Source organism: Borostomias antarcticus (genome assembly GCF_949987555.1).
Source record: "Borostomias antarcticus genome assembly, chromosome: 4".
Lineage (NCBI taxonomy): Eukaryota > Metazoa > Chordata > Actinopteri > Stomiiformes > Stomiidae > Borostomias > Borostomias antarcticus.
This window is the reverse complement of record NC_140237.1, coordinates 32,366,660-32,391,420: the sequence shown is the minus strand read 5'-3', so window position 1 is coordinate 32,391,420 and position 24,761 is coordinate 32,366,660. Positions and strand designations below refer to the sequence as shown.

Here is a 24,761-nt window from a genome sequence, read left to right as displayed (position 1 = left end):
TGTAGGCTATTATAAATGAGTATTATTCATTGGGGGAGCTTGGACTCGCTGGGGACGGGTGGAGAGACGCATAGTCAACTGAGCCTCCCCAGACGCGACTTCATCCTCCAGTTGGCTGAAGAGCTGCGCGCTCTGGTGTCCAAACAGCTACCACGGTGGTTCTAGTGTTAAATCAAAAAGTGACTGGCATTGCGATGCCGAATTCGCCTCGCAACAATCACTGCTGCCATGATCAGCGGACAGGCTGGCCGCGACACACCCCTTGCGCTTAAATACCACCACGTTTCTGAAAACGGTATTAATTTCACTTTAACTGCGTGAGGCAATTTGCGCCGATCTTTGTGAATTGGGCGGGTTTTGCAATAATGTTCATTTGCATAGAAAGGGGAACATTCTCCGCCCATATTACCTAATTTAAATATGAGCTAATAACACCGGCGCAGAGAAACGCAATGACGAACGCAACGCAGTTAACACCGTATTTCACCCTTTGCGAGGGCTTTGTGAATAGCAAACATAATTTTTGACTTATTTGCACAGGCTTTGCGTCAGGAAAAGCTGCGCAATCCTTTAGTGAATTCGCCCCTAAGTCATCGTCCAGCGCAGCGTGATAGCGTCAAAATGCGTTTCTACCTGTGGGTTGATGAGAGGCTGTGTGTGGGCAGTGTGTGTGTGTGTGTGTGGGCAGTGTGTGTGTGTGTGGGCAGTGTATGTGTGTGTGTGTGTGTGTGTGTGAGAGAGAGGTGGCGACCCTGGGAGGATTCTGGGTATTCAGCAGCATCATCCCGGTCTTTCACCGAGACTCCAATCTCCATGGAAACAGGTCATCTAGCCCTTCAGTGGGCATGGGAGAGTCAGACAGACAGACACACGCACACACGAACGCAGACACACATGCACACACACACGCACGCACACGCACAGACACGCGCGCACGCGCACACACACACACACACACACACACACACACACACACACACACACACACACAACCACACACTAGCTATGGTATCTACCAGGACATGTTTAATCTAATCTCTCCATTAGGCTATGGGTCTCCAGGCAATGGGAGTGAACGCTGACCAGATCTTAATATAGGGCAAAGGTAGGCCGTGTCATAATGTGTGTGTGTGTGTTTGTGTGTGTGTGGGCACATGAGTATGTTTCAAACACTCAATGTGTGTGTGTGTGTGTATGTGTGTGTGTGTGTATGCGTATGCATGTGTGTGCGTGCGCGTGCGTGCGTGTACGTGCGTGTGTCTGTGCGTTCGTGTGTGCGTGCGTGTGTGTGTGTGTGTGTGTGCATGCGGGTGTGTGTGTGTTAGGGGGCTGGACATATGTCAGAGGGAGGGGGGCTTCTGGGGTTGCTCTTTATAGCTCCCCTAAGAGTCCCCCTCCCAGCATGGCTCCGCCAGGGCATTCTTCCAGAGATAAGATAAGATAGAATGTTAATAATCCCCCGGAGGGGAAATTAGGGTGCGACTTTAACACCACCAGGCCTACGTGACTAGATAAGATGGACAGCACCACAACAAGAGGCTGTTTACCAATGGGAAGGTCATGAGTAATGAGAAAGAGAAAGTCAAACTATTCTTCATCACGATCAAACTCATAACTTCCACTCTTCCACACACAGACACAGAGATACATGCGCGCACACACACACACACACACACTGAGTGTTTGAAACATACTCATGTGCCCACACACACACACACACACACTGAGTGTTTGAAACATACTCATATGCACGCACACACACACACACACACACACACAGACCTTGGATCCATCCACGCTGATGATGCGGTAGCTGTTGCGCGTGCTGTCGTAGAAGTACGACACGGTGACGGCCTGCTTGCTGGCAGGAACCCAGTTCTTCTTGGTGGTCGGGTCGATCTGGAAGACATGTGCCCTGGTGGTGAAGATCGGTTGTTCCCTGGGAGACGGAGGAAGAGAGGGATGAGCACCGGGAGGAGAGGAGAGAGGGATGACGGAGAAGAGACCAGAACAATCCCATTATACTGTACATCCCATCGATAAACAAGCTTCGGCACTAACAACTGTTGCTGCCGTAAACACTCCGGTTCTCATATCGGCCGTCTATCACGTCCTGCCTATTCCTGTGTTGTCCTGTGTTCGGCGTAGGTCCTCTGTTAGTGGCAGGTGTTAATGTAACACTAACCCTAATCCCTCTTGGCAACCACTATCTATTAACACATCACCACCTCTTGTCCTCAACGCCAACAACACACAGCCACTCAGACAACTGTAGTACACCTCTCAGGTGACTAGACACACACACACACACACACACACACACAGAGAGACACACACACACACAGACAGACAGACACACACACACACACACACACACACACACACACACACACGTGCACACACAGCAGACCGTCTCAGGTGGCCAGATATGTTTGTATACACACACACGCACGCACACAAACACACACACACGCGCACACAAACACACACACGACATATAAATATCACTGTTCCGCTGCTCAGCTGTTACACCATCAACAGCACCAGGCACCTGTCCCCAATGTGTGTGATGCGTGTTTATCTCCACGTCTATCTAGATGTCACCTGTCAAGGCCACTGTCACCTGGTGGAGAGACCACCGTGGAGAGACCACAGTGTAGTATCGGATGAAGGCCAAGGACTGTAAATACAGTATTAGGAAAAAGAGCACAAAAACTGTGAAGGACAGACGCTAATATCCCATAATTACCATTTGTGGATTAAAGACGAAGACTTTACTAGCCTGTAGTAGCAGAGCAACTCCCTCATTGACATCATCTCCAACTGATACTTAGACCAATCCACCTTACTGTAGGTTCTGATTTTAACTAATCACTTCAGCAGTGATGCGAATCAGAGGGAATGGCGTGGTGGCAACCTTCATCCACTTACTCAACCGCACAAAGATGCTGAGAGAATGTTATCAAATGTGATTGTTGAATGTTATGTATTCTTATGTTGTTTAGTGTTTGAGGAGGCGCCAAAGTCATCAGTGGCGTCTACAAGCTTCGCCTCGGGTGGGGTGATAATAGACTGTGTCCTCCTTCTCCTGCCAACAGAAATAACTTGGTATGTGTGAGTGTGTGTGTGTGTCTGCGTATGTGTATGTGTGTGTGTGAAAATTGCTCTCATCTCCCCACAGACTCCACACCTGCTCTCAGCGAACGCAAACCCAGTGATGGCAGCCTGAGCCCAGACCTGCTGATTCTGCCATTGTTCTCGTACTGCGTGGCCTCTACCGACGTATATCCTGTGAGGGGGGTAGGTATATAGCAGCACGGTTCAGCCCTACTCTAGTGGCGTATATCCTGTGAGGGGGGTATATAGTAGCATGGTTAAGTCCTACGCTAGTGGCGTATATCCTGTGAGGGGGGTATATAGTAACACGGTTCAGCCCTACTCTAGTGGCGTATATCCTGTGAGGGGGTATATAGTAACACGGTTGAGCCCTACTCTAGTGACGTATATCCTGTGAGGGGGGTATATAGCAGCACGGTTCAACCCTACGCTAGTGGCGTATACCCTGTGAGGAGGGTATATAGTAGCATGGTTAAGTCCTACGCTAGTGGCGTATATCCTGTGAGGGGGGTATATAGCAGCACGGTTCAACCCTACGCTAGTGGCGTATACCCTGTGAGGGGGGTATATAGTAGCACGGTTCAGCCCTACTCTAGTGGCGTATATCCTGTGAGGGGGGTATATAGTAACACGGTTCAGCCCTACTCTAGTGGCGTACATCCTGTGAGGGGGGTATATAGTAACACGGTTCAGTCCTACGCCAGTTTAATGCCAGAGGAAACAAATTTTCGCCCACAAAATAACAGTGTCATATCTCTTTGATCTGCGTCCAAGCTACTAGGGATGCACCGATATTAACATTTTGGCCGATACCGATAACAGATTAACATTGCTATTATGGTCAATAACCGATATGATCTGATCCGACAGATGTCAATATGATCTGTATAAAAACAAGTTTCTATGACAATCAAATGGTATACATACGGAAAAACACATGGAAACACTGTCACCATTTTCAAAACATTTGGAAAAGCCGATTAATCATAGATTTACCATATTGTTACCTCTCAAAAACAACACACACAACAGCAGCCAGACAGAAATAATTATCGGCTGTTCACATTGGGCCTGTTTTGCACATTCGGCCGATACCGATATGATTGTGGATATATCGTGCATCCCTACTAGCTACTGTAAGCAGCGTTGCGTTACTGAGTCATAGCGGCAGTTCGGAGCTTGGATAAAGTGGATGAAAGAGCAGAATTAGAGTGGGTTTTAAACTTTCATGATCTGTCTGACAAATTAGTGTGGAAACGCTATTGCTCTGCATGACTGTACAACCAGTCAGAACCAAGAACACACATACACACACACACTTTTGAACACACACGCGCACACACACACACACCAACTCTCCTTCTTTTTCGCACTCTAGATCTGTGTCAACAGCGCTGTCGGGTTTAGATAACAGGAGTTGAGAGCTGTGGTAGAAGTGGGGCTCAGAAAATCCCTCTCTCTCCCCCTCTCTCTCCCCCTCTCTCTTCCTCTCTCTCTCCCTCTCTCTCTCCCACATCTCCCTCCTTCATTCCAATCTCTGCAGGCATCAAAACACAGGGGACATTATTCAGACACACTATTCATCTAGTCCTACTTCTTGTGGAACATCCTGGATTTTACTTCAGAGTATTCTGACTCCATCCTGACATGCCAGTCACAACTACCTAAAGCGACGAGGCAGGCAAACGGCTATCGGCCACTGGGCTAATAGTCCTAGTCAGGGGGGGGGGATTACGCTCTCAAAGAAATTAAACCCATGCTAATAAAGTCACTGTCCCCGATAATCCTAATCTCAATCCCAATCTGCTTTGGGAATAATACCCTTTACTCAGATCAGTCGCTGTTCTACACACAGAGACCAGGCCACACACACCTTCACAGGGAATGACCTTTGCCCTTTGACCTGGAGCAAGCTGGACTGTGGACACACTGGCAGGAAAAGGAGCAGAAAGGTCCCTGCCTCGCACGTGCACACGTGCGTGCGCACGTGCACAAACACGCAATATAAAAGCGATCTCTTCTCTGCAGACAATAACATTGTATATTTACTGGATCTGAAACAGAGGGAGAACACAATGCTTAGACTGCCGTTTCCCTTGATAATAAATTATTCAAAGTCTCGCGCCTAACTAACTCTTTCTACTGTACCACTCTCCGGGCTCACGACTGTAGATCCATCTTTGATCTTCGTGGGTTTTTCGAGGACATCTCCGCCATCGCTCTCTGCCAACAAGTTCTCAGCCCCCTCCCCCCCCCCCTCTCCCTCCCTCCCTCCCATCTGCTGCTGCACTTCAATCATTTACAGGTGAGTGGGCGGGTTCTCCTCCTGGGAACCAGGTCTCAGTCAGTCCACACACACACACACACACACACAGACAGACAAACAAGAAGGAAAGACAGACAGACAGACAGAGACAGACAGACAGACAGACAGACAGACAGACAGACAGACAGACAGACAGACAGACAGACAGACAGACAGACAGACAGACAGACAGACAGATAGATACTGAGACACAAACAGACAATTCCAGGCAGGAGACGCCGGCAAAACCTAAAATAATCAGCTGCCACCACAGGACCTTTTCGTTGATGACAAGCTATTTTTCTTTCAGATCATCAATTAATCAGAAATAAAAATTCCAATACACCCGAACATCAACAGAGATGGTTCAGTGAGTGTGCATCATGTTCTGTGTGTTCAGTAAAGCACTACTCACTCCTGAGCCCCTGATGTTAATGTGACATGCTATCAGGCTACCTTGGAGCACTAAGAAGCAGGCAGCCATGTAATGTTGGATTAAGTCTGACTAGTTACTACTCTCTCAAGCCTGTCAACCCCTCCCCCTGCTAGCCTGGCTTCAGCCCCTGGATCGCACGCCAAAGCGAAACAAAATGGCAATTCAGTCTAAATGTTAAGGACAATTTATACTTCGTCGTAGGCTACGACACTTTTTAAAGTGGCGACAGACAGAAATGACGTCACTGTCGACACTTTTTTGTGTCGGACAGGGGTGTCTTGCCCCTACCAGACTTTCTAGTGTTTTCCATACGACAGTCATCCTTTTAACCCTGAAAGTACAGTGCCAACATTCCCAATTGGATTTTCCCTATATTACTAGAAAGTGCACTTTCTCAGCTTTCAGGAAGTGTTGGAATGTTGGCATTTTTAGATAAAAAAAAAAAAAATATTTATTTTGAAAGATTTTTTAGATATTTATGGGAATTTATGAATCGATTGCCAATTGTGGAGAATAGAATCACGATTCATAAATTGATTTTCCCCTCCACCCTGCATTCATTGGTGAGAACCTTTCCGTTCCCTCAGCAGTGACGTGAGAAAACAACCCAGTCCAGATTCCAGTTGAATCATCACAAAACCACTCTAGATCTTCCAGAGATATTTCCCCATCCGGCCTCACAACAATTCATCAAATTTATGCGTCAAGCTCCACCTATTGTGAGCATTGCCTGTCTGCTGTAAATGAATGAGTAGTTACAAATCATAATAGTCAAGCTTTGGACAGTTCAATGTACCAACAGCTATGGCCATAAATCCCCTCAGGACAGATAGGCTAGAGAACAACACTGATGGCTGCCTGGGATGTTTGTTCCGGAACATTCCTCAGATTCCTTACATGGTATGAATGCTGTTGTACCTGCTCCTGAGCCAGTGTGACAATACGCGTGCATGCACACACACACACACACACACACACACACACACACACACACACACACACACACATACACACACTCACACACACACACACACACACACACACACACACACGCTCGCACACACCAGGACAAAGCTATAACAACAGAAACGTGGACCAGTTTCAGTCTCAGTCTAAGCAAGAAACAAGATGGCAACAGAGAGAACCTTATCATCTGAACCAGAATTCGGCAAACACTGAGCATTTTCTTTGAGAAGATGAGAGAGGCTACTTATGAAGCAGAAGGAGAGCTGTTCTGTGTCTGCTGTTGCTCTACTGACACAAAGTGACAGCCAATCGGTACTTCTCCAATCCTTCTCCATGTGCCAATTAACAACAGGATATTTTATCCTAAATCTGCCAGCAAGAGGAACAGAGGTATGAGCAATCCATGAATCTGGGTCACTAAGTGGATTATTTGGCAGAACTGACACAGTCAAAATGACACAACATATTAGTTCTAACACAGACAAGCAAGCATTCATCTGTGAACAAACAAAGCATCACATTTTAATTCGTTAGACGAATGCTCATTACTCCGGTCATTAAGACTGATCATCATCAGTAGCACAGAGATGAGGACCTCTATGACTCCACCTGTATGGCCGGCTGTGAAGAAGCCTGTCTACAGTTTACACAGGAGAGGAGAGGAGGCAGGAAGGCAGAGGAGAAGGGAGGAGAGAGGAGAGGAGACGACCGGAGACTAAAGGAGAGAGGAGAGGAGACAGGAGAGGAGATGACAGGAGACTAGGGGACATGAGAGGAGAGAGGAGAGGAGATGACAGGAGACTAGAGGACATGAGAGGAGAGAGGAGAGGAGATGACAGGAGACTAGAGGAGATGAGAGGAGAGAGGAGATAAGAGAGTGGTTGAGGAGAGCAGAGCAGAGGAGGGGAGAGGAGACGACAGGAGAGAGGAAACAGGAGAGGAGAGGAGACGACAGGAGACTAGAGGAGATGAGAGGACACTGGAGAGCAGAGGAGAGAGTGGTAGAGGTAGGGCTGTAACGATTTTGAATTTTGCTTGACGATTAATTGTCAGAAGAATTATTGCGATTATTACAATAATTGTCAGAGTTGTTGACCGGGGGGGGGGCTCGCATCACACCACTAGGGCCCCTTGCCGATCTGGCACCCTAGGCGGCCGCCTACTTCGCCTATGCCACGGGCCGGCCCTTGCACTGATGCTCATGTCCGCATGATTTGAGTGAGAGTGTGTGTGTTTGAGAGAGAGATAGAGAAAGAGAAAGACAGACAGACACAGAGGGAGTGAGTGAGTGAGTGAGTGAGTGAGGGTGGGTTCCGGGTTCTGACTCACTTTTAGCCTAATAACACAGGTACTCAGCCTATGAAGTAAACATGTGGTTTAAAACCCCGCCTCTTTAATATCATGAATGTTAACATTTACATAGAACATATATCCTCCTCAATAAAAAAAAGCATTGAAAATTTTAAATTAAGAAAATTTGGAGTATACAAATAGCACATGAAGTGGACAATGCATCAGTGCTTCTTTACTTCTTTAATACAGTGTCTCTTGTCATTATTTGCTATGAACGTATAGGACAAGTGCCAACAAGTTGAAGAATTCCATTGAACTAGGGTTGCTACCATATTAACTCTGCAACATATTTGTATTTTATAAAAAATAAATAAAAAAATATTTTTTTCATAACCACGGTTACAAAAAACAATCGCGGTCAGAAAAAATAATTGCGGTTTGACGATTATGTAATAATCGTTACAGCCCTAGGTAGAGGAGAGCAGAGCAGAGGAGGGGAGAGGAGACGACAGGAGACTAGAGGAAACAGGAGAGGAGAGAGGAGAGGAGATGACAGGAGAGCAGAGGAGAGAGTGGTTGAGAGGAGCAGAGGAGAGGAGAGAGGAGTGGAGACCCCTGTGGGACAGGTCTAAAGCCATCAGGATTTAATCCAACAGGCTGCTCTACTAATGATGTCAGGCGGTCAAAGGGATTTCATCCAGCATGGCCGCAGCATACTCAAGAGGACAGAACATCAAAGAGCGCTCAGAAATGTTCTAGCCGGAGCCGCGTGATTCTCTCCAAAGGGATCTGGACAGCAGAGCGGACACTGCATTGCTTTCCGGACAATTTCAAAGAATGCACACATGCATTTGTGAATGCTGCGTTCTCCATAATGGGAGGAGAAGACAGGGGAAGGGAGGACCTCTCCATCACAGCACAGATGGCCTCTATAGCCCTCGACCATCTGGTGAGAAGATGCTCAATCCCTGTTAGTCTATCCCCTTTCATTTAACCGTCTTTTAAGTACCACTGATCCAACCGGCTCCGAAACTCCAGCCTCCTCCCGCCCACCTCCTCCCAATGACAGGCAGAGACAGACGAGAGAGAAGACACGCTGATCTTAGCCGTCCGATTCCACTCCTACTGTACCTAGAACTCTCCGCAGGGCAGCCAAGCGAACCGGCTCCACGTCACATGTGGCACGGGCCTAATCAATGGCTGCAAGCCCTTGACTGTCACTCTTTGGGCAGGAGATTACCATCAATCCCTGTGTTACGACCAGCCCCCTCAGCAGGGCTCACTTTAAATACAGTGCTCTCTCGCTCTCTGTGTGTGTGTGTGTGTGTGTGTCTCTCTCTCTCTCTCCCTCCCTCTGTCTGCTGATTGTTGTGGTCTAATTGACCCTCCCTCGGGCTGCTGGGGCCTTTAAGGAATCAGAGCTGCAGTCTGAAGGATGCCAGAGCTGCAGAACCCCCCATCAGAGCTTCAGTCTGAAGGATGCCAGAGCTGCAGAACCCCCCCCATCCCTTTCCTCAAAGCTTCCAAATCTCTTCCTTCACAGCCTTCAGTTTTATATTTGCCAAGTGACAACGACAGTGGGCCACTGCTGACCTTTCTCAGGGGTCAAGGTCAAGAGGTTGTCCTGCTAATTAGCAAGACTGTGTCAATATGCGACAGTCAATGAACGACCTGCAGCCGACCCAGAGGGAGAGCAGAGGAGATGCTCCAATGAGAGAAATAAGTCACAACGACAGTGGACCACTGCTGACCTTTCTCAGGGGTCAAGGTCAAGAGGTTGTCCTGCTAATTAGCAAGACTGTGTCACTATGTGACAGTCAATGCAGATGCCCAGAGGGAGAGCAGAGGAGATGCTCCAATGAGAGAAAGGGAAAAACAAAGAGCAAGAGAACATAGTTAATCTACTATAGAACTGCAATCAGCAGCACGCCTTGGAGTTCTGGAAAAGCACTACCGATAATCAACCTCCACTCTCATCTGTCCTCTTATCAATGCCAGCTGATCACAATCATTACTGTGAATGACTGACATTGCTTATTTGCTTAATTATATAAATATTCAGTGGGAATGCTGAATTAGGAAATTGACAAGATGGAAGGAGAGTGTCCCTGGGTGTGATCCTATACCCTCAGTCTATAAAGGGTGTCCCTGAATGTGACCCTATACCCTCAGTCTATAAAGGGTGTCCCTGGGTGTGACCCTATACCCTCAGTCTATAAAGGGTGTCCCTGGGTGTGACCCTATACCCTCAGTCTATAAAGGGTGTCCCTGAATGTGACCCTATACCCTCAGTCTATAAAGGGTGTCCCTGGGTGTGACCCTATACCCTCAATCTATAAAGGGTGTCCCTGGGTGTGACCCTATACCCTCAGTCTATAAAGGGTGTCCCTGGGTGTGACCCTATACCCTCAGTCTATAAAGGTGTCCCTGGGTGTGACCCTATACCCTCAGTCTATAAAGGGTGTCCCTGAATGTGACCCTATACCCTCAGTCTATAAAGGGTGTCCCTGGGTGTGACCCTATACCCTCAGTCTATAAAGGGTGTCCCTGGGTGTGACCCTATACCCTCAGTCTATAAAGGGTGTCCCTGAATGTGACCCTATACCCTCAGTCTATAAAGGGTGTCCCTGGGTGTGACCCTATACCCTCAGTCTATAAAGGGTGTCCCTGGGTGTGACCCTATACCCTCAGTCTATAAAAGTGTCCCTGGGTGTGACCCTATGCCTTTACCACCATACAGCCCCCAGTCCTGGAAGACAAGCTACGGTCAATGCAGGTGGACACCCCCCTGATGAATTGGACCACAGACTACTTGACGGGCAGATCACAATGTGAGACGTCAGGACTGTGTGTTGGATAGAGTGGTCTGCAACACTGGAGTCCCCCAAGGGACTGTCCTGGGTCCCTTCCTGTTCACACTCGACACCTCGGACTTCATTTACTACTCAGAGACATGCCGCCTGCAGAGGTACTCGGACGACTCTGCTAATGTCGGATATGTAAGAAGAGGAGAGGAGGAGGAACACAGAGGCCTGGTGGAGAAATGTGTTGGGTGGTGTGGGCAGAACCAGCTACAGCTCAACGTGGGAAAACCCAGGGAAGTGGTGGTGGACTTTGGGAGAAGGGGGTCGGCTGAACCATCTGTCTCCATTCGGGGGGGTGGATGTCGAGATGGTCCAGTCATACAAGTACTTAGGGGTGCATCTGGACAACAGGCTGGAATGGGCAGGAAATACTGAGGACAGAGTCGACTGTTTTTTGAGGAGGCTCAGGTCCTTTGATGTATATAGAACCATGCTCAACATGTTCTACCAGTCTGTAGTAGTGAACGCCATCTTCTTCGCTGTCGTGTGCTGGGGCAGCGGCATCAAAGCAGTGGACGCTAACAGGCTGGACGAACTGATCAGGAGGGCGGGCTCTGTTCTGGGGGTCAGCCTGGACTCAGGAGGGCGGGCTCTGTTCTGGGGGTCAGCCTGGACTCAGGAGGGCGGGCTCTGTTCTGGGGGTCAGCCTGGACTCAGGAGGGCGGGCTCTGTTCTGGGGGTCAGCCTGGACTCAGGAGGGCGGGCTCTGTTCTGGGGGTCAGCCTGGACTCAGGAGGGCAGCTCTGTTCGCCTAAGGCTAACTCTGGTGCGATGCATCAAATGTTTTTACATTTATGTTTTAATTGCACATGGTCCCTTCCAATTAAAATTGAAAATGAATGAAATGTTCTGGGGGTCAGCCTGGACTCAGGAGGGCAGCTCTGTTCTGGGGGTCAGCCTGGACTCAGTGACAGTAACTGCCGAAAGAAAGATGCTGGCCAGACTGAAGGCAATCATGGACAATGTCTCTCACCCTGTCCATGACACTCTGGTCAGGCAGAGGAGCACCTTCAGAGCCACGGTGCTCCACTGAACACCTCCAAAGGTCCTTCCTACCAGACGCCATTACACATTACACTTTTGACTGGTGGGATGCTATGCTTATATGACACTAGACTGACATTTTAGATTGAACTGACATTTTAGATTGTGGTTTTATTGTATTCTACTGCACTTTTTAGATTTTGATAGTGTTAGTTGATTGTGCCTTTGAATGTCCTTGTGAGATATCTTTTTAGTGTTTTTATTGTGCATTTCAGGTTGTTAATGTGCTACAACAAGGGAATTTACCCATTGGAGATTATTAAAGTATTATTATAAAGATTATTTTCTATCTATCTGTCTATCTACCTACCTACCTATATACCCTCAGTCTATAACAGAGTCCTGTGTATGACCGTATACACTCAAGTCTATACGGGAGTCCTGGGTATGACCCTATTCCCTCAATCTATAACGTTGTCCTGGGTATGACCCTATACCCTCAATCTATAAGGGAGTCCTGGGTATGACCCTATACCCTCAGTCTATAAGGGAGTCCTGGGTATGACCCTATACCCTCAGTCTATAAGGGAGTCCTGGGTATGACCCTATACCCTCAATCTATAACGGAGTCCCATATGACCCTATAGCCTTGGAAGGGAATCTGGGTTTCAGTTAGTGTTGTGTAAGTCTACAGTACAGCTCCAACCTGTTAGGTGAGTTAGTGCTGTAGCTAGAGAGGCAGTCCTTCCTCCAACTGGTTTCCCTGCATGCCAAGACTCTGCATGCTGCTCAAGGAAACAAAAGGACCGTGTTCTTCTTATTTCATCCTGCCATTAATAAGTAATTGCATTCTAGGCTATATACAAATGCTTTAATGTTTACCAATGCGTGTGCACATATAATAAGTATGCGTAAATTCAAGATTCCCTTTATTCGTCACATGTAATGTACGGTGTACAGTCACAGTGAACTGTTGCTGCTAAATGAGTCAAATTATCAATAACATCATATATAAATAGTTTTCTACTATCACCATTATCACTGTCCATCAGCGCTGGAAGGAAGGCTGACATCAAATCAATAACCAGTCAGAGTTGCATACTGGTCAGGATATACCAGTATATATCTGTCTGTTATGCAGATGTAGGACGAGACTAATCCATACCCGTGGGCAACACTCTTGTTTGCTCGGCACGGGCGCGCTCATGCGTGGGCTGTTGACTTTGGTACCTACATTCCCACCGCTCCCGGGGAACGGGAGGATTCCACCTGCCTGGTGCCTAGGCTGTAGATTAGCCTACACATCTTACCTCGCCTCGTTTATTTCTTCTGATTTATCATTATATAACTTGCTTAATTGTTCAAATATTGTATTTCGTTAACTCACGACTACAAAATCATTGCTCCCCTGCTGATTATCATGCAACGAACTGAAGAAAATACAGTAGGCTACATTGATAAGACAACCTACTTTTTTCCATAATGGCCGGCTATACTAGGCTGTGAAGAATAATTCTTTAAAGCCTTATCTACAAACTGTTTTGCAACTTGTGGCAAACATTTGCTCATAATTGAGACGTCCATGCACATTTTGAAGATAAGGATAAGGATGTCGCTTTAGGGTTTGCAGACTCCCCATATCAACTAAAGCTCAGCGCGCATTTCTCACAAGTGGACCATTCCCATGACAAAACACAAGACAAAAACGACCAGCGTTTAGTCTATTCAATTAACAAATCCCCAAATAGATCACAATAAGTAGGCTGTTTGTGGAAAGAGCTTAAAGCTAATAACTAGGCTATATTTCTGATAGAGCACCTGTCATAAGATCACTAAAGGGCAAGCGCCTCATAGCATTAGCCTACTTACCCCATTGCCACGGACTTTTGGAGCACCCCCTCAGTTTCTAACAAAAATTAAATAGATTTTAGAGCACTGTTAAAAAAAATCCACTGTTGAAATTAGCCTATGGGTTCGACGAGTCCATTCCTGGCCATCGGCTTCGGGCGAATATAGTCTAAGCGAGTACTGAAATATGATCACTTCTTCATGAACTCGATTCACAGGGTTGTCAAGCTTTCACTCTGATCGGAGAGTCTCCTGCCATTTCAATAAGTTTGTTTAGATGACGAGAATGCAATCCCACTCCACCGACAGTCTTCCTTTCGCCACCGCAAAAGAAAAACCCCCCGCCGTGCTAGAAATTAAGTTAGGCTCCTGTGTGCGCTTCGCATTTCCCTATCTGAGCTGGAGTTGCGCTCTCTCTCTCACACCGGTGGATTGGGTTACATGAGGCTTGAGAACAGCAGCAGCGACACGGAGCGGCTTCCACCTGCTCTCAGCTTCAATCTCCCACACTCTTTTACATTCTGGCTGGGATATCTCCCCAGTGACAGCAAAATGTAGCCGCTTGTTTGGAAAGGAGATCCACTTGTGACTTCTGGCGAGCTGACTTCTAAATGCAATTAGTGCAGCTGTAAACCGCTTTGGATAAATGCGTCTGCTAAATGACTGTAATTATGTTGAACAGAACAAGAGAAATACACGGCATTTTCTGAAAGCAAAATGTAGGGTGGGCTAAATATATTTGACACAGGACAAGATAAATAGCCTACTGCGTTTTCCAGAAAAAGAAAACTGCACTGCAAACTCGTGCTGAGACGTGGATTGTTGACTTTGATGTAAAAATGATTTGCAAAGACGCCATAGAAAGGACTTACATGTTGTTTTACGAAGAGGAAGCGTACACACAGCACCTTTCACCCAAAACTAGAATGGGGAGTCACGGAGCAGTAGGCCCCCCCCAACCTGTGTCACTATCACCTGGGTCACTTTTCCTAGTAGCCTAACTGCATAAGTGAGTAGCCTACTGTTAGAAAAAGAAAAAGGAGCTACATACGCTCTGCAATTGTTTGAACTTAATTTGGCCGAGATTTCGACAATTTAGTCCGACGGTGCTCTGGACTGGTCCACGCCGATTAGGAAAAACAATCAAGCATGATTGAGGCGCTAGCGCGGCCGGAACCATTTTCAACTATCTAGAGTATTCTGGGGGAACTGTTTCCTTGTAACGCAACAGTCAACATTGGTGCGGTGCTGCTTCAATATTTTCAGGTAGCGTTGCGAGATTGTTGCTAAAGAGTGTGTTCATTATAACCGCTATTGAACTGGAATGTCAATTTTGTTATAATCATGCAAGTCCGACTAACGTTGTTTAACTACCTAGACCTTGCTAGCTCCGTTTCTTTGGTCTTTCCACTGAGCGTTAGCCAGCTGCGAGCTAGCTAGCCACCTACACGTTTAGTTTAATGTATTGTCTTGCTCATCAACGTTGGCTAGCTAGTCTGCTATCAAGGTTAATTGAACTAACGATTGTATATTCTTTGTAGAATGGCAGATACTTCGGACAGTAGTGTCAACGTTATGCCAAACTACGAGGAGATGTTTGCCCAGCGGTTTACCACCGAGGACCAGGAGTACCAGGCGTACCTGAGCCGCCCTCCCGACCCCCCTCCCATGGTGGAGGACTGGAGGGGGCGGGGGGGGAACAGAGGCAGAGACAACAGGTAGGCCCCCCCGTCAGCAAGCCACACAGCAAACTAAATCGTTCCCATCACATTCATATGCCTTCGATATTTTCCAGCCATGTCTTAGGCATGCTATCACACTCAGTCGACTGGCCTTCTCATCCAAGCTGTGTCTGATGATGTTAAACGTTCTGTTCTGTTCTCCCCCTCTGTCAGGTATCAGGACCAACGTGGACACAGAGGCAGGGGTTGGGGAGGGGACAGGGACCGTGGAGGGGACAGGGACCGGGACCGTGGATGGGGAGGGGACAGGGACCGGGACCGTGAGCCTCGCGGGCAGCAGGACAGGGACCGGGACCGTGAGCCTCGCGGGCAGCAGGACCGGGACCGGCGCGGTGGCCCAGGCAGTGGGCATCCTCCAGGCTCTCATGGCCACAACCAGGCATACAGCTCCTACAACCAGAGACCACAATATGATCGCTACTGAACTCCACTGAGATTTGACTGCGGCAGGTGTTGTAGTACATGTACAAGATTCACAAAGCTGCTGTTCTGTGTAGTCCCACAAAACGTTGGCCTTTTGATGCTTAGTTGCCTCAATACTAGCATGAGGCTAAATTGTATGTCATACATTAATGCCAATGGGAAATGTATGAAGAGGTTGTTACACATTTAAAGTCAGAATTAGGCAAGAATCAGTGAACTCTGCAACCAATTAAATTCCATGTACATTTGTATGGGTGGACATAGAGCTAATTCAGGTCAATTATTAGAGGTTCATCTGTAAATGTTTTATACATGCTTGTGAATTCTCTAAGACTGACAGATTTTTTGTTTATTTCTGTTTTCTCATCAGTGATGTATTCAGCAGGACTGAATATGATGTTGAATCTGAATCACTACATGAGATAAAAGGCAGTTCGTCAGCCTTTGTAGTCTATTTTCTTAAGATGTCACAATCTTACTTCATGTAAGCAATGAACTGTGTTTATTTGAATCTGGAACATTCTGAAAAAAATAAATGAAAATAAAAATGACTCATTTCTATTTCACTGAAAGAAGGAAGGTATAAAGTGCCAGACAGATTATCTAGGCCCATCACGGTTCAAAAACGTTGAGTGGTGAAAACGAGAGGACGTGCCCTATTGGCTGCCCTTCATCTGGGAAAACAGCAAGGAAATTCAATAACGTCTTAATGAGGGCTCTGTTAGTGAATACAATGTGCTGCTGTGCCCTATCAGTGCCCTCCCAATGGTCTAAACCTGACATTCCCCATGGGGGCCCTTCCAATGGTCTTAAATTGACATTCCCTATGGGGCCCTTCCAATGATAAATGGTGCAGTGATAAAGTGCCATCTGTACTGTCACTACATGGCCGTGTCCCAAGGGTGCCCTCTTCAGTAGAGAACATGGGATGCTGTGCTATATAGCACTGCATGAGACTTACATGCGTGGAAATGTAAAGTTTCCTTGATGCCCCTCCAGTGGAGAAAATGTGACGTGGTGCCATACAGTAGGTGCCCTGTGATTGGCTGCAACCGGCCATCCCGATCGTCCCCAGGGCCCTGAAGCGGGTAAGAGAGATTGTGGCCGACTCATCCCACCCCAGACACAAACCCTTTGAACGACAGGCCGCAGTCTTCCTGAAGTCCACAACCATCTCTACTGTCGTTAGAGCGTTGTGCTCCAGGTTATGTTGGCTGCACCAGGACAACAGATGGTCAATCTACCATTTGTAGGCATTGCATTACATTAGTCATTTAGCAGAAGCTTTTATCCTGACAATAATTGCATTTAACGTAGGAAAAGCCAATGTACTAGCCTACTACTTGCCAGAATTCACAAGTGCATCTTCCTTCTAAAACAAGTGACTAAGAGCATAATCTCGTGCTGAAGGCAAAGTGCAAGAATAGCAATCTAAAATACGGTGGGTGCTTAAGATCTCGGACTCATACCCCTCAGAGATGAGCCCAATGAGGGTGATGTTGAGAGGGCCGAGGTTGAGACTCAACTCTCGGACTAACAAGGGTAATAGGACTGAAGATGTACAGTAATACACATCAAAACATGAGTCAATTTGCACCACAGGCCCACAACTGTTCTTAGGGTAGCTCCAGACTACTTCATGCAAATTAAGGGAGCCCTCTTCATCCCAATTACCACCGGTGACTCACTGCAACTGCATCACACAGAGCCAAGATGGAGTGTGGTCCAGTCTAATTGCAGTGGTATTTTGAGCACAGTTCACACACGAAAATCCGCCCACCAGCATGTGAACATGAAAGGAACAGCTGCCTACACCATTGTTAGAATGTACACTTACATAACCGCTGAGATCCTGTATTCTAACAGTATGTCTAACCTCTGGTTCACTCCATATGATGACTAATGGTGAAATATGTTAATTGGTAGCCTATAAAGCTACTGTATATTTATGTCACAAATTACAGTGCCAAAACGTAGTGTATACAATGTACACACTACAGTATATACAGTGTATATTTGCACTAAAAACAATAGTACATAGTTTTGTATTATGCTTGGTAAATACATAAAGCTGAAATATTGCCCTATCATGTGGAAAGGCATGTACAGTGAAAGAACTGTCTTGGTGTGGTCTTCATGGGGTGATGATTGGCATAGAGATGGGGTTTGTGTATGTGACAACAGCGAGTCTGTATGTTGTGTGAGTGTGTGTATGGAGAGGAGTGTTGTGTCTTGGATCAAAGCTGACCAGGAGATGATGATAGGGCACAGGGTAGTCCAGGGAAGAGGATTAGCATTCGATCTATAGATCTGATTCCAGGTCTACAGGACTATTTAAAAAACAAACATGGTTTATTCATCATATTGTACGTCAGACACCAACACATGCATACAATGGACGGTGACACTATGTAGACACACACACACACACACACACACACACACACACACATTAAGGTCGCCGATTAAATATCCCTCTGCCTTTCACCCATCCCATCGTCCTTCCCCCAAGGGCAGCCGGGAGCAGACGACAGCACATGTACAAGCCGCGCCAGGGGGCCAATCCAAGTGTCCTGTCCGTCTTCACCAGGGACGGACAGCGTTAGCGATCTGTTCTTCTGCATGTTTTTCATACTGGGTTCTTTATGGGTGAAACCCTTGCGAACACGGGGAGAACATGCAAACTCCGCACAGAAAGAACCGGAGACCTTCTTGCTGTGAGGCGACAGTACTACTAGGTACTGCGCCACCGTGCCGCACGTGAGCGATTTTGGGGTTAAGTTAAGATGTAGGCTACTTTAATAATCCCCATGGGGGACATTTGGGGTTTCAGCAGTGGAAAAGGTACAGTAGCAGTGGGACAGGTACAGCAGAATAGATGGATAATATACATAATAGATCAAATTAAATGACAAGAGAAATTACAAAAAGAAGCAACAAAAAATATCTCTGGGAGCTGGGATCGAACCGGGGACCTTGCAATCCCTACCCAGATAGCAAGCGGATCTGGGCCATATACAGGCCAGATCTGGCCCTTGTGGCTTAGTTCCGGCCCATATATGGCCCAGAATCATAACACATCCGCTTGCTATCTGGGTAGCCGGCCGCTCTACCTCCCGAGCCCTATTTAAATATTCCTGACTGAATCTGGACTGTATCAAATTCTGTTCAAACAACTGTGATAATTAAGAGAACAACGGAGCTGCTTTAGAACATCTGCTTCTGACTAAGTGCGGTTGGAAGAGTGCGGTTTACCATATGGCCAGTAGGCTACAACTGCTTGGAAAAAGATATGACAAAAAAACAACATGCATCCATGAATCAGAAATACTTTCTGTGGTCTGATGTGATGAGAAGAAAGCTGAAAGATGTACATTGTCCTTTGTACAGTCAAGAACACAACAGTCAGTCACAGCACATCCCAGCTCTAACTGTCTTCAGTTGGGAATATAGACAAATGACGTAACAGAACAGGAAATTGAACGGTTTCAGTTAGGACAGCAAGCATGCGATGTCGCGTTCTGTTGCTCGTGTCGCAAGCAGTTAGGACACGGTGTTACTCAGAGAAGACTGTTGGCGTGGCTGCATCATCATGGAGGAAGCCCATCTCGAGGGAGCCTACAGGGTCTGGCACTAATCAAAGATGTGAACGGGGGAACTGCTGAGTGATCAGTGTTGCTGAGGCCCTATCTATCTCTCTCTCTTTGGTCTGGGGAGGATATCGTTAGCAGCTCCTGTGGACCTCAGCCACGGACCAATCAGTTGTGATGACAGGGAGACGGCTTGGCAGGGGCGGGAGGAGGCGCGGCGGTGGAGGGCGTCTTGTTCTGATGCCGGCGCGCAGCGGGAATGGCGGCTGTCATCGCTGTAATCACTTCAGATTAGTCTAACCTCAGACTACTGCATCCTCACAGAGGGATGGAGGGAGGGATGGATGGAGAGAGAGAGAGAGAGAGAGAGAGATTGTGCTCCAGAGACAGACTGCCAGAGGGAGAGTGACAGAGATAAAGGGAAGGGCAGATACATAAACAAAAACGTAACAGGAGATGACTGTATTACATTTGGAGTAGTCAATCAGGTCTTTGACCAGTCCGGCCCAAGTCTTGCCACTCAAAAATAGACATTTGGCATCGTGTTCAGCGTCGGAGAAGTCAACACCATTCCAAGCCATGGCTGGGAGAGGGGACCTATTTGTCAGTCGTACCCTGGGGCAGGTTCAGGTTCTTACCCTGGGGCAGGTTCAGGTTCTTACCCTGGGGCAGGATCACAAAACCTTAGTAATCATTGTATTGCGCTACATGTAGTGTGAAGTCACACAGATATTTTGTAGACTTAACAGACATTTTGCTTTTGGATGGACAGTATTGTAGCTACAACTGGATATTTCAGTTGCTTTCCAGTGATTGAATTCATTGAATGTAACGTGGAAAGTAGTCTGTTTCTAGGAAGGAAGGACAGTCATGAGAACAAAGGCAGAGAGAGAGAGAGAGAGAGAGAAAGAGAGAGAGAGAAAGAGAGAGAAAGAGAGAAAGTGGGAGAAAGAGAGAAAGAGAGAGAGAAAGAGAGAGAAAGAGGGAGAAAGATAGAGAGAGATAAAGAGAGAGAGAGACTGAGGAGAGAGACGTGAGTGAGAATGTCCTGGTCCTGGTGTGCCGGCCTGTCAGGACTCATGTGGTGTGTTTGTGACGATGCAATGTGACAGCAGTGGAGACTCTGCGCTGGCGGCCATGTCTTTCAGGACGCACTCCACTCATCCCTCCATTAAACCCATCTCCCCCCTATCTCTCTCTCTCTCTCTCTCACACACACACACCCCTGCACCCATCCCTGCAGCGCTCGGCGACCTACATCTGGTGTCGGGGGGGCGTGGGGGCTAGGGGGCGTGGCCTGGGCCAGCCAGCCAGCGGAGCGTGGTGATGTAGCGTGCGACGTGCTGGGAGCCAAGGAGCGCTCGTGTTCTCTCCCTGTCTCTGTTCAATTAAAACCCCATGACTTCACAAGGGACACTAATGAGACACCCACACACACACACACGCACCCACACAAACAGACACACGCACACTCTCACACACACACACGCACACTCACACAAACAGACACACACCCACACAAACACACACACACATGCACACTCACTCACTCACACACACACACACACACACACACACACACACACACACACACACACACACACACACACACACACACACAGACACACACTCACACACACCCACACAAACAGACACACACACACACGCACACTCACACTCACAGACACACACACACCACTGAAAGATTTAAAAACAAACCTTACAATCGTATTAAGATCAGCTTTGATTATAAACTACATAGTTACTCACAGACATTCTTATCTAAAATAACTTTTAAAGGACGTTACAGTAAATAAAAAAAAAAAGGTTTGGATAATACCGTCCAATCAATGAACCATCCATGGAGAGTGTGAAGGCATTAGGGCAAAGCTGTCCACTCCGCAGGCTGTGCACTGTTCTGTGTGTGTGTGTGTTGGCTGTGTGGGGGTTGAGATGTGTTCATGTCTGATGTTCAGTCTATTATTTGCTATTTATATCTTCCCCAGCCGAGCTCTGCTCAGCCTTGGGCTTGGACCTGGCCCGGCTGCCATCTCCACGCTGACATCCTGGAACCCTCGACCACATTACAGAAGAAGAGAGACAGAGAGAGAGGGAGGAAGAGAGAGAGGGAGGGAGGGAGAGACGGAGAGAGAGAGAGGGAGAGAGAGAGAGAGAAAGAGAGAGGGTCTGTGAGAATATGTGCATGCTACTTGTTTAGGAAACAAACTTTATTTTCTCATATTCTTGAAAATGCACACCCGCTGGAATGGATTCAGAAATCCAAATTGTATAACATAGTATAATAGTATAACACCCCAAGCATGATCAGGCATGCAATCAGAGAATCTCAGGTAATCATATCACACCTGTGGATTAATAACATTACCCAAGATGAAGAATCATCAGTGTAACTGGATAGAGGATCCATTAGATGATAATATTCATTTAATACTGTACCAATGAACCATCGGTCATATTCACTAAATATCATAATTTAATGAATCCTCTATCCAGTTAAACCGCTGGATATTCATCAAAGCACCTTTGGCCGGGTGCCTAAACCCTAGAGGACATCAAATCGGGGATAATACCCAGTCAACGCAAATGTTTGCTTGTTGGAATAATTCATGTTCATCGTATCATGTCAGAATGAGTGTGGATTTGTAGATCATACTGTATCTATTCTAGTCTATTCTTGGTATCCTGGGATCCTGTGCGGCGTGCGAGTGTGGCGCCGAGGAACAAACCTCAGACCATGTCATCCAGGACTATCCGATATATCGGGCACCCAACGGAATGCGTGGCCTGACGGTTTTGGATGACGAAACGGTGACATGGCTCCTGGAGGTGTGCCTGGATATATAGCCCGGGTGACCCCCCTCACCCAGGCTCGGGGTGGTAAAAGCCCCTCGGTCCCGAGCCTGGGGAGGAGAGGAGAACACAACACCTAACCCGCACGAAGAAGAAGAACAACAACAACATATGCATATTGGCTGTGTGTGTGTGGGGCAGTGTGTCTAGTGACCCTCGGTTGGTGACAGTCTCACTGCTCGTCCTGCTGTAGACCATTCAGCTGAGGTGGCCGGCTGGTAATACTCAACCTAGCCTGTCACATTACTTGCTGGAAAAGTTTCTGCAAAAAAGAAATGAAGGTCGTCTGCAAAACTAAAGTAAAACACGTGCAGTGCCCTTTATATATATATATAAATATATATATATATACACACAAACACACACACACACCGAGAACAAGAGCACATGTTCAGGGTTTGGTGATTCATTTATCACAGGTCCTGAGGTCTGCATCATTAAAACACTGAAACCTTGACCAGGAGGACAAAAATGGCCACTACCACCACACACACACACACACACACACACACATACAAAATGTACCTTTCTACTGTGGTTATCAATCCAGTCATTTCAGGCCTGTGCTCATTAAAAGCCTCTATAGGGGAAGGTTAACAGGGATGGGTTGAGTATCTGTCAGGTTAACTGTATGAGCAGAAGGCCGTCACACACATGAGCTGCTAACAGCTGCTCAGAGGGATAACGCTGGGAAAGTGTTTGACGATGACAAGGAAAAGCAGCTGCCCATCCATATGTGAGTCTTGTTTTACAACAGTGCATCATATGATATAATAACGTTGGATGGGAGAAGTGTTCGGAACATTATAGCGAGAGAAAGCTGTCAAAGACATGTCTCTAACGTTTGTCCCGGGCGTGAAGATGGTCGGAATGAAAGCCACCGGTGGAGAGGTGCTCAGAGTCCAGCTCAGCGCTGTGATCTGGTCCAGCTGCATTTAAATAACCAGCTCAACCCACACAGAGTTGAGCTGACAGCAGAGAAACGTCCTTCCCTCCGGCTCTGGGGTTCGTTCTACGTGGGCGGTTAGAACTGGAGAAAGCCTTTTCTACCAATCCTTCTGCCCGGTGCCTACCACTGCTGCGCACACGCACGAGCACAACACACACACACGCGCACAACACACACGCGCACGCACGCACGCTCGCGCTAGGGAGAAAGCATCTCTTCCATGCTTTTTGTTTTAGCTCTGCACGTGCATTTCAGTGCTACCCACGGGCAATAATACCAAACACGTTGAACACTCAAACACCATATGTGTCACTAGCTGTGTTCGGAATCGCTCCCTATTCACTACATAGTGCACTATATAGGGCGTCAGCCATTTTGTTTGTAGTGTCCGAATTCTCCCCGGAATTTTCGTTCCCTATATAGTCCACTATTTATTACCCACAATTCACCTCGATTTCCAGGGAACAGTGCATGTACCCTACATTTTCTCCGTTCCCTAGGTAGTTCACTACATGGTGAACCCCATATAGGCAATAGGGAGTGAGGGAACGAGGGAGCGATTCCGAACACAGCATATACTGTCTGCATAGCGAGGCGTGTCGCTTCATATTCCGGTTCCTCTCCTGGCCGAGAGGGGAGCCGGCGGTCAGAGGTTCTGCTGACTCATCATTCCTCTGCAGAACCCCTCTCAGCGTCCATCTAGAACCCATTTGGAGTGAGGTTCTCGCTGTAATATTGAAGGTTATGTAGTCAGTCATCAAACATAACTTTTCTCTAAAAGGAGTAGGCCTATTGCTGACCGGTGTCTTTGGAAGGGTCAACTGACTCGGGGCATGTTTTGAGTTAGTGAAATGTGTGTTTCCTTGATGTTCGTCATATTGACACAGGGATGAACCTGATATGCCAACATTAAATGCTTTATCTTCGAATTGAACACTGCTTGCTTTTTCTATATATAGTTTTTGATTAATGTATGGGCACTGTTAGAAAACAAGCTACAGTAGTGTGTAGAGGGGGCCTGGCTGGTGTGTCTATACCTCTCTGGTGCCCTCTAGTGGGAGAAAGAGAAAGCACAAAGAGTTGCTGAGCCTATCTAATCATTGGTAAGCCTACTTGTCTAACTGTGATCATTTGGTTAAAGTGGCAATCTCAAACTTTTCATATATAAATAAATTTTCATTTTGCTACCAGCAATTGAGGGTAACACAATAGTAATCCAGCCTGTCTGCCGTTCATGAAAACCACTCCATGTGCAGTTATGCGTTTCTGATGCTGCGTCGTCAAGTCATTGTCATAGGTTTCGCCCAAAATAAATAACTTAACAGTTTGAAATTACCACCTTAAGTTAATTGCACGGCTTCAACACATGCTGA

General features: G+C 47.1%; 1 protein-coding gene across 2 annotated transcripts in view; it reads right to left on the bottom strand.

Moving 5' to 3' along the window:
* The window catches only part of homer2 (homer scaffold protein 2), a 42,183-nt gene extending 27,423 nt beyond the window's left edge, over positions 1-14,760 (bottom strand). Inside the window, exons 1-2 of one of the 2 annotated variants that reach the window (XM_084436742.1) lie at positions 14,686-14,760; positions 1,783-1,939 (exon numbers count right to left, since the gene is read on the bottom strand). In XM_084436742.1, coding sequence (XP_084292868.1) covers positions 1,783-1,939; positions 14,686-14,687 — 159 coding nt within the window. In that variant the 5' untranslated portion in view covers positions 14,688-14,760. Of the gene's footprint in view, positions 1-1,782; positions 1,940-13,834; positions 14,146-14,685 lie in introns of those variants that run through there. The other variant, XM_084436741.1, reaches the window with a different exon arrangement.
* Between the last annotated feature and the right edge of the window lie 10,001 nt (positions 14,761-24,761).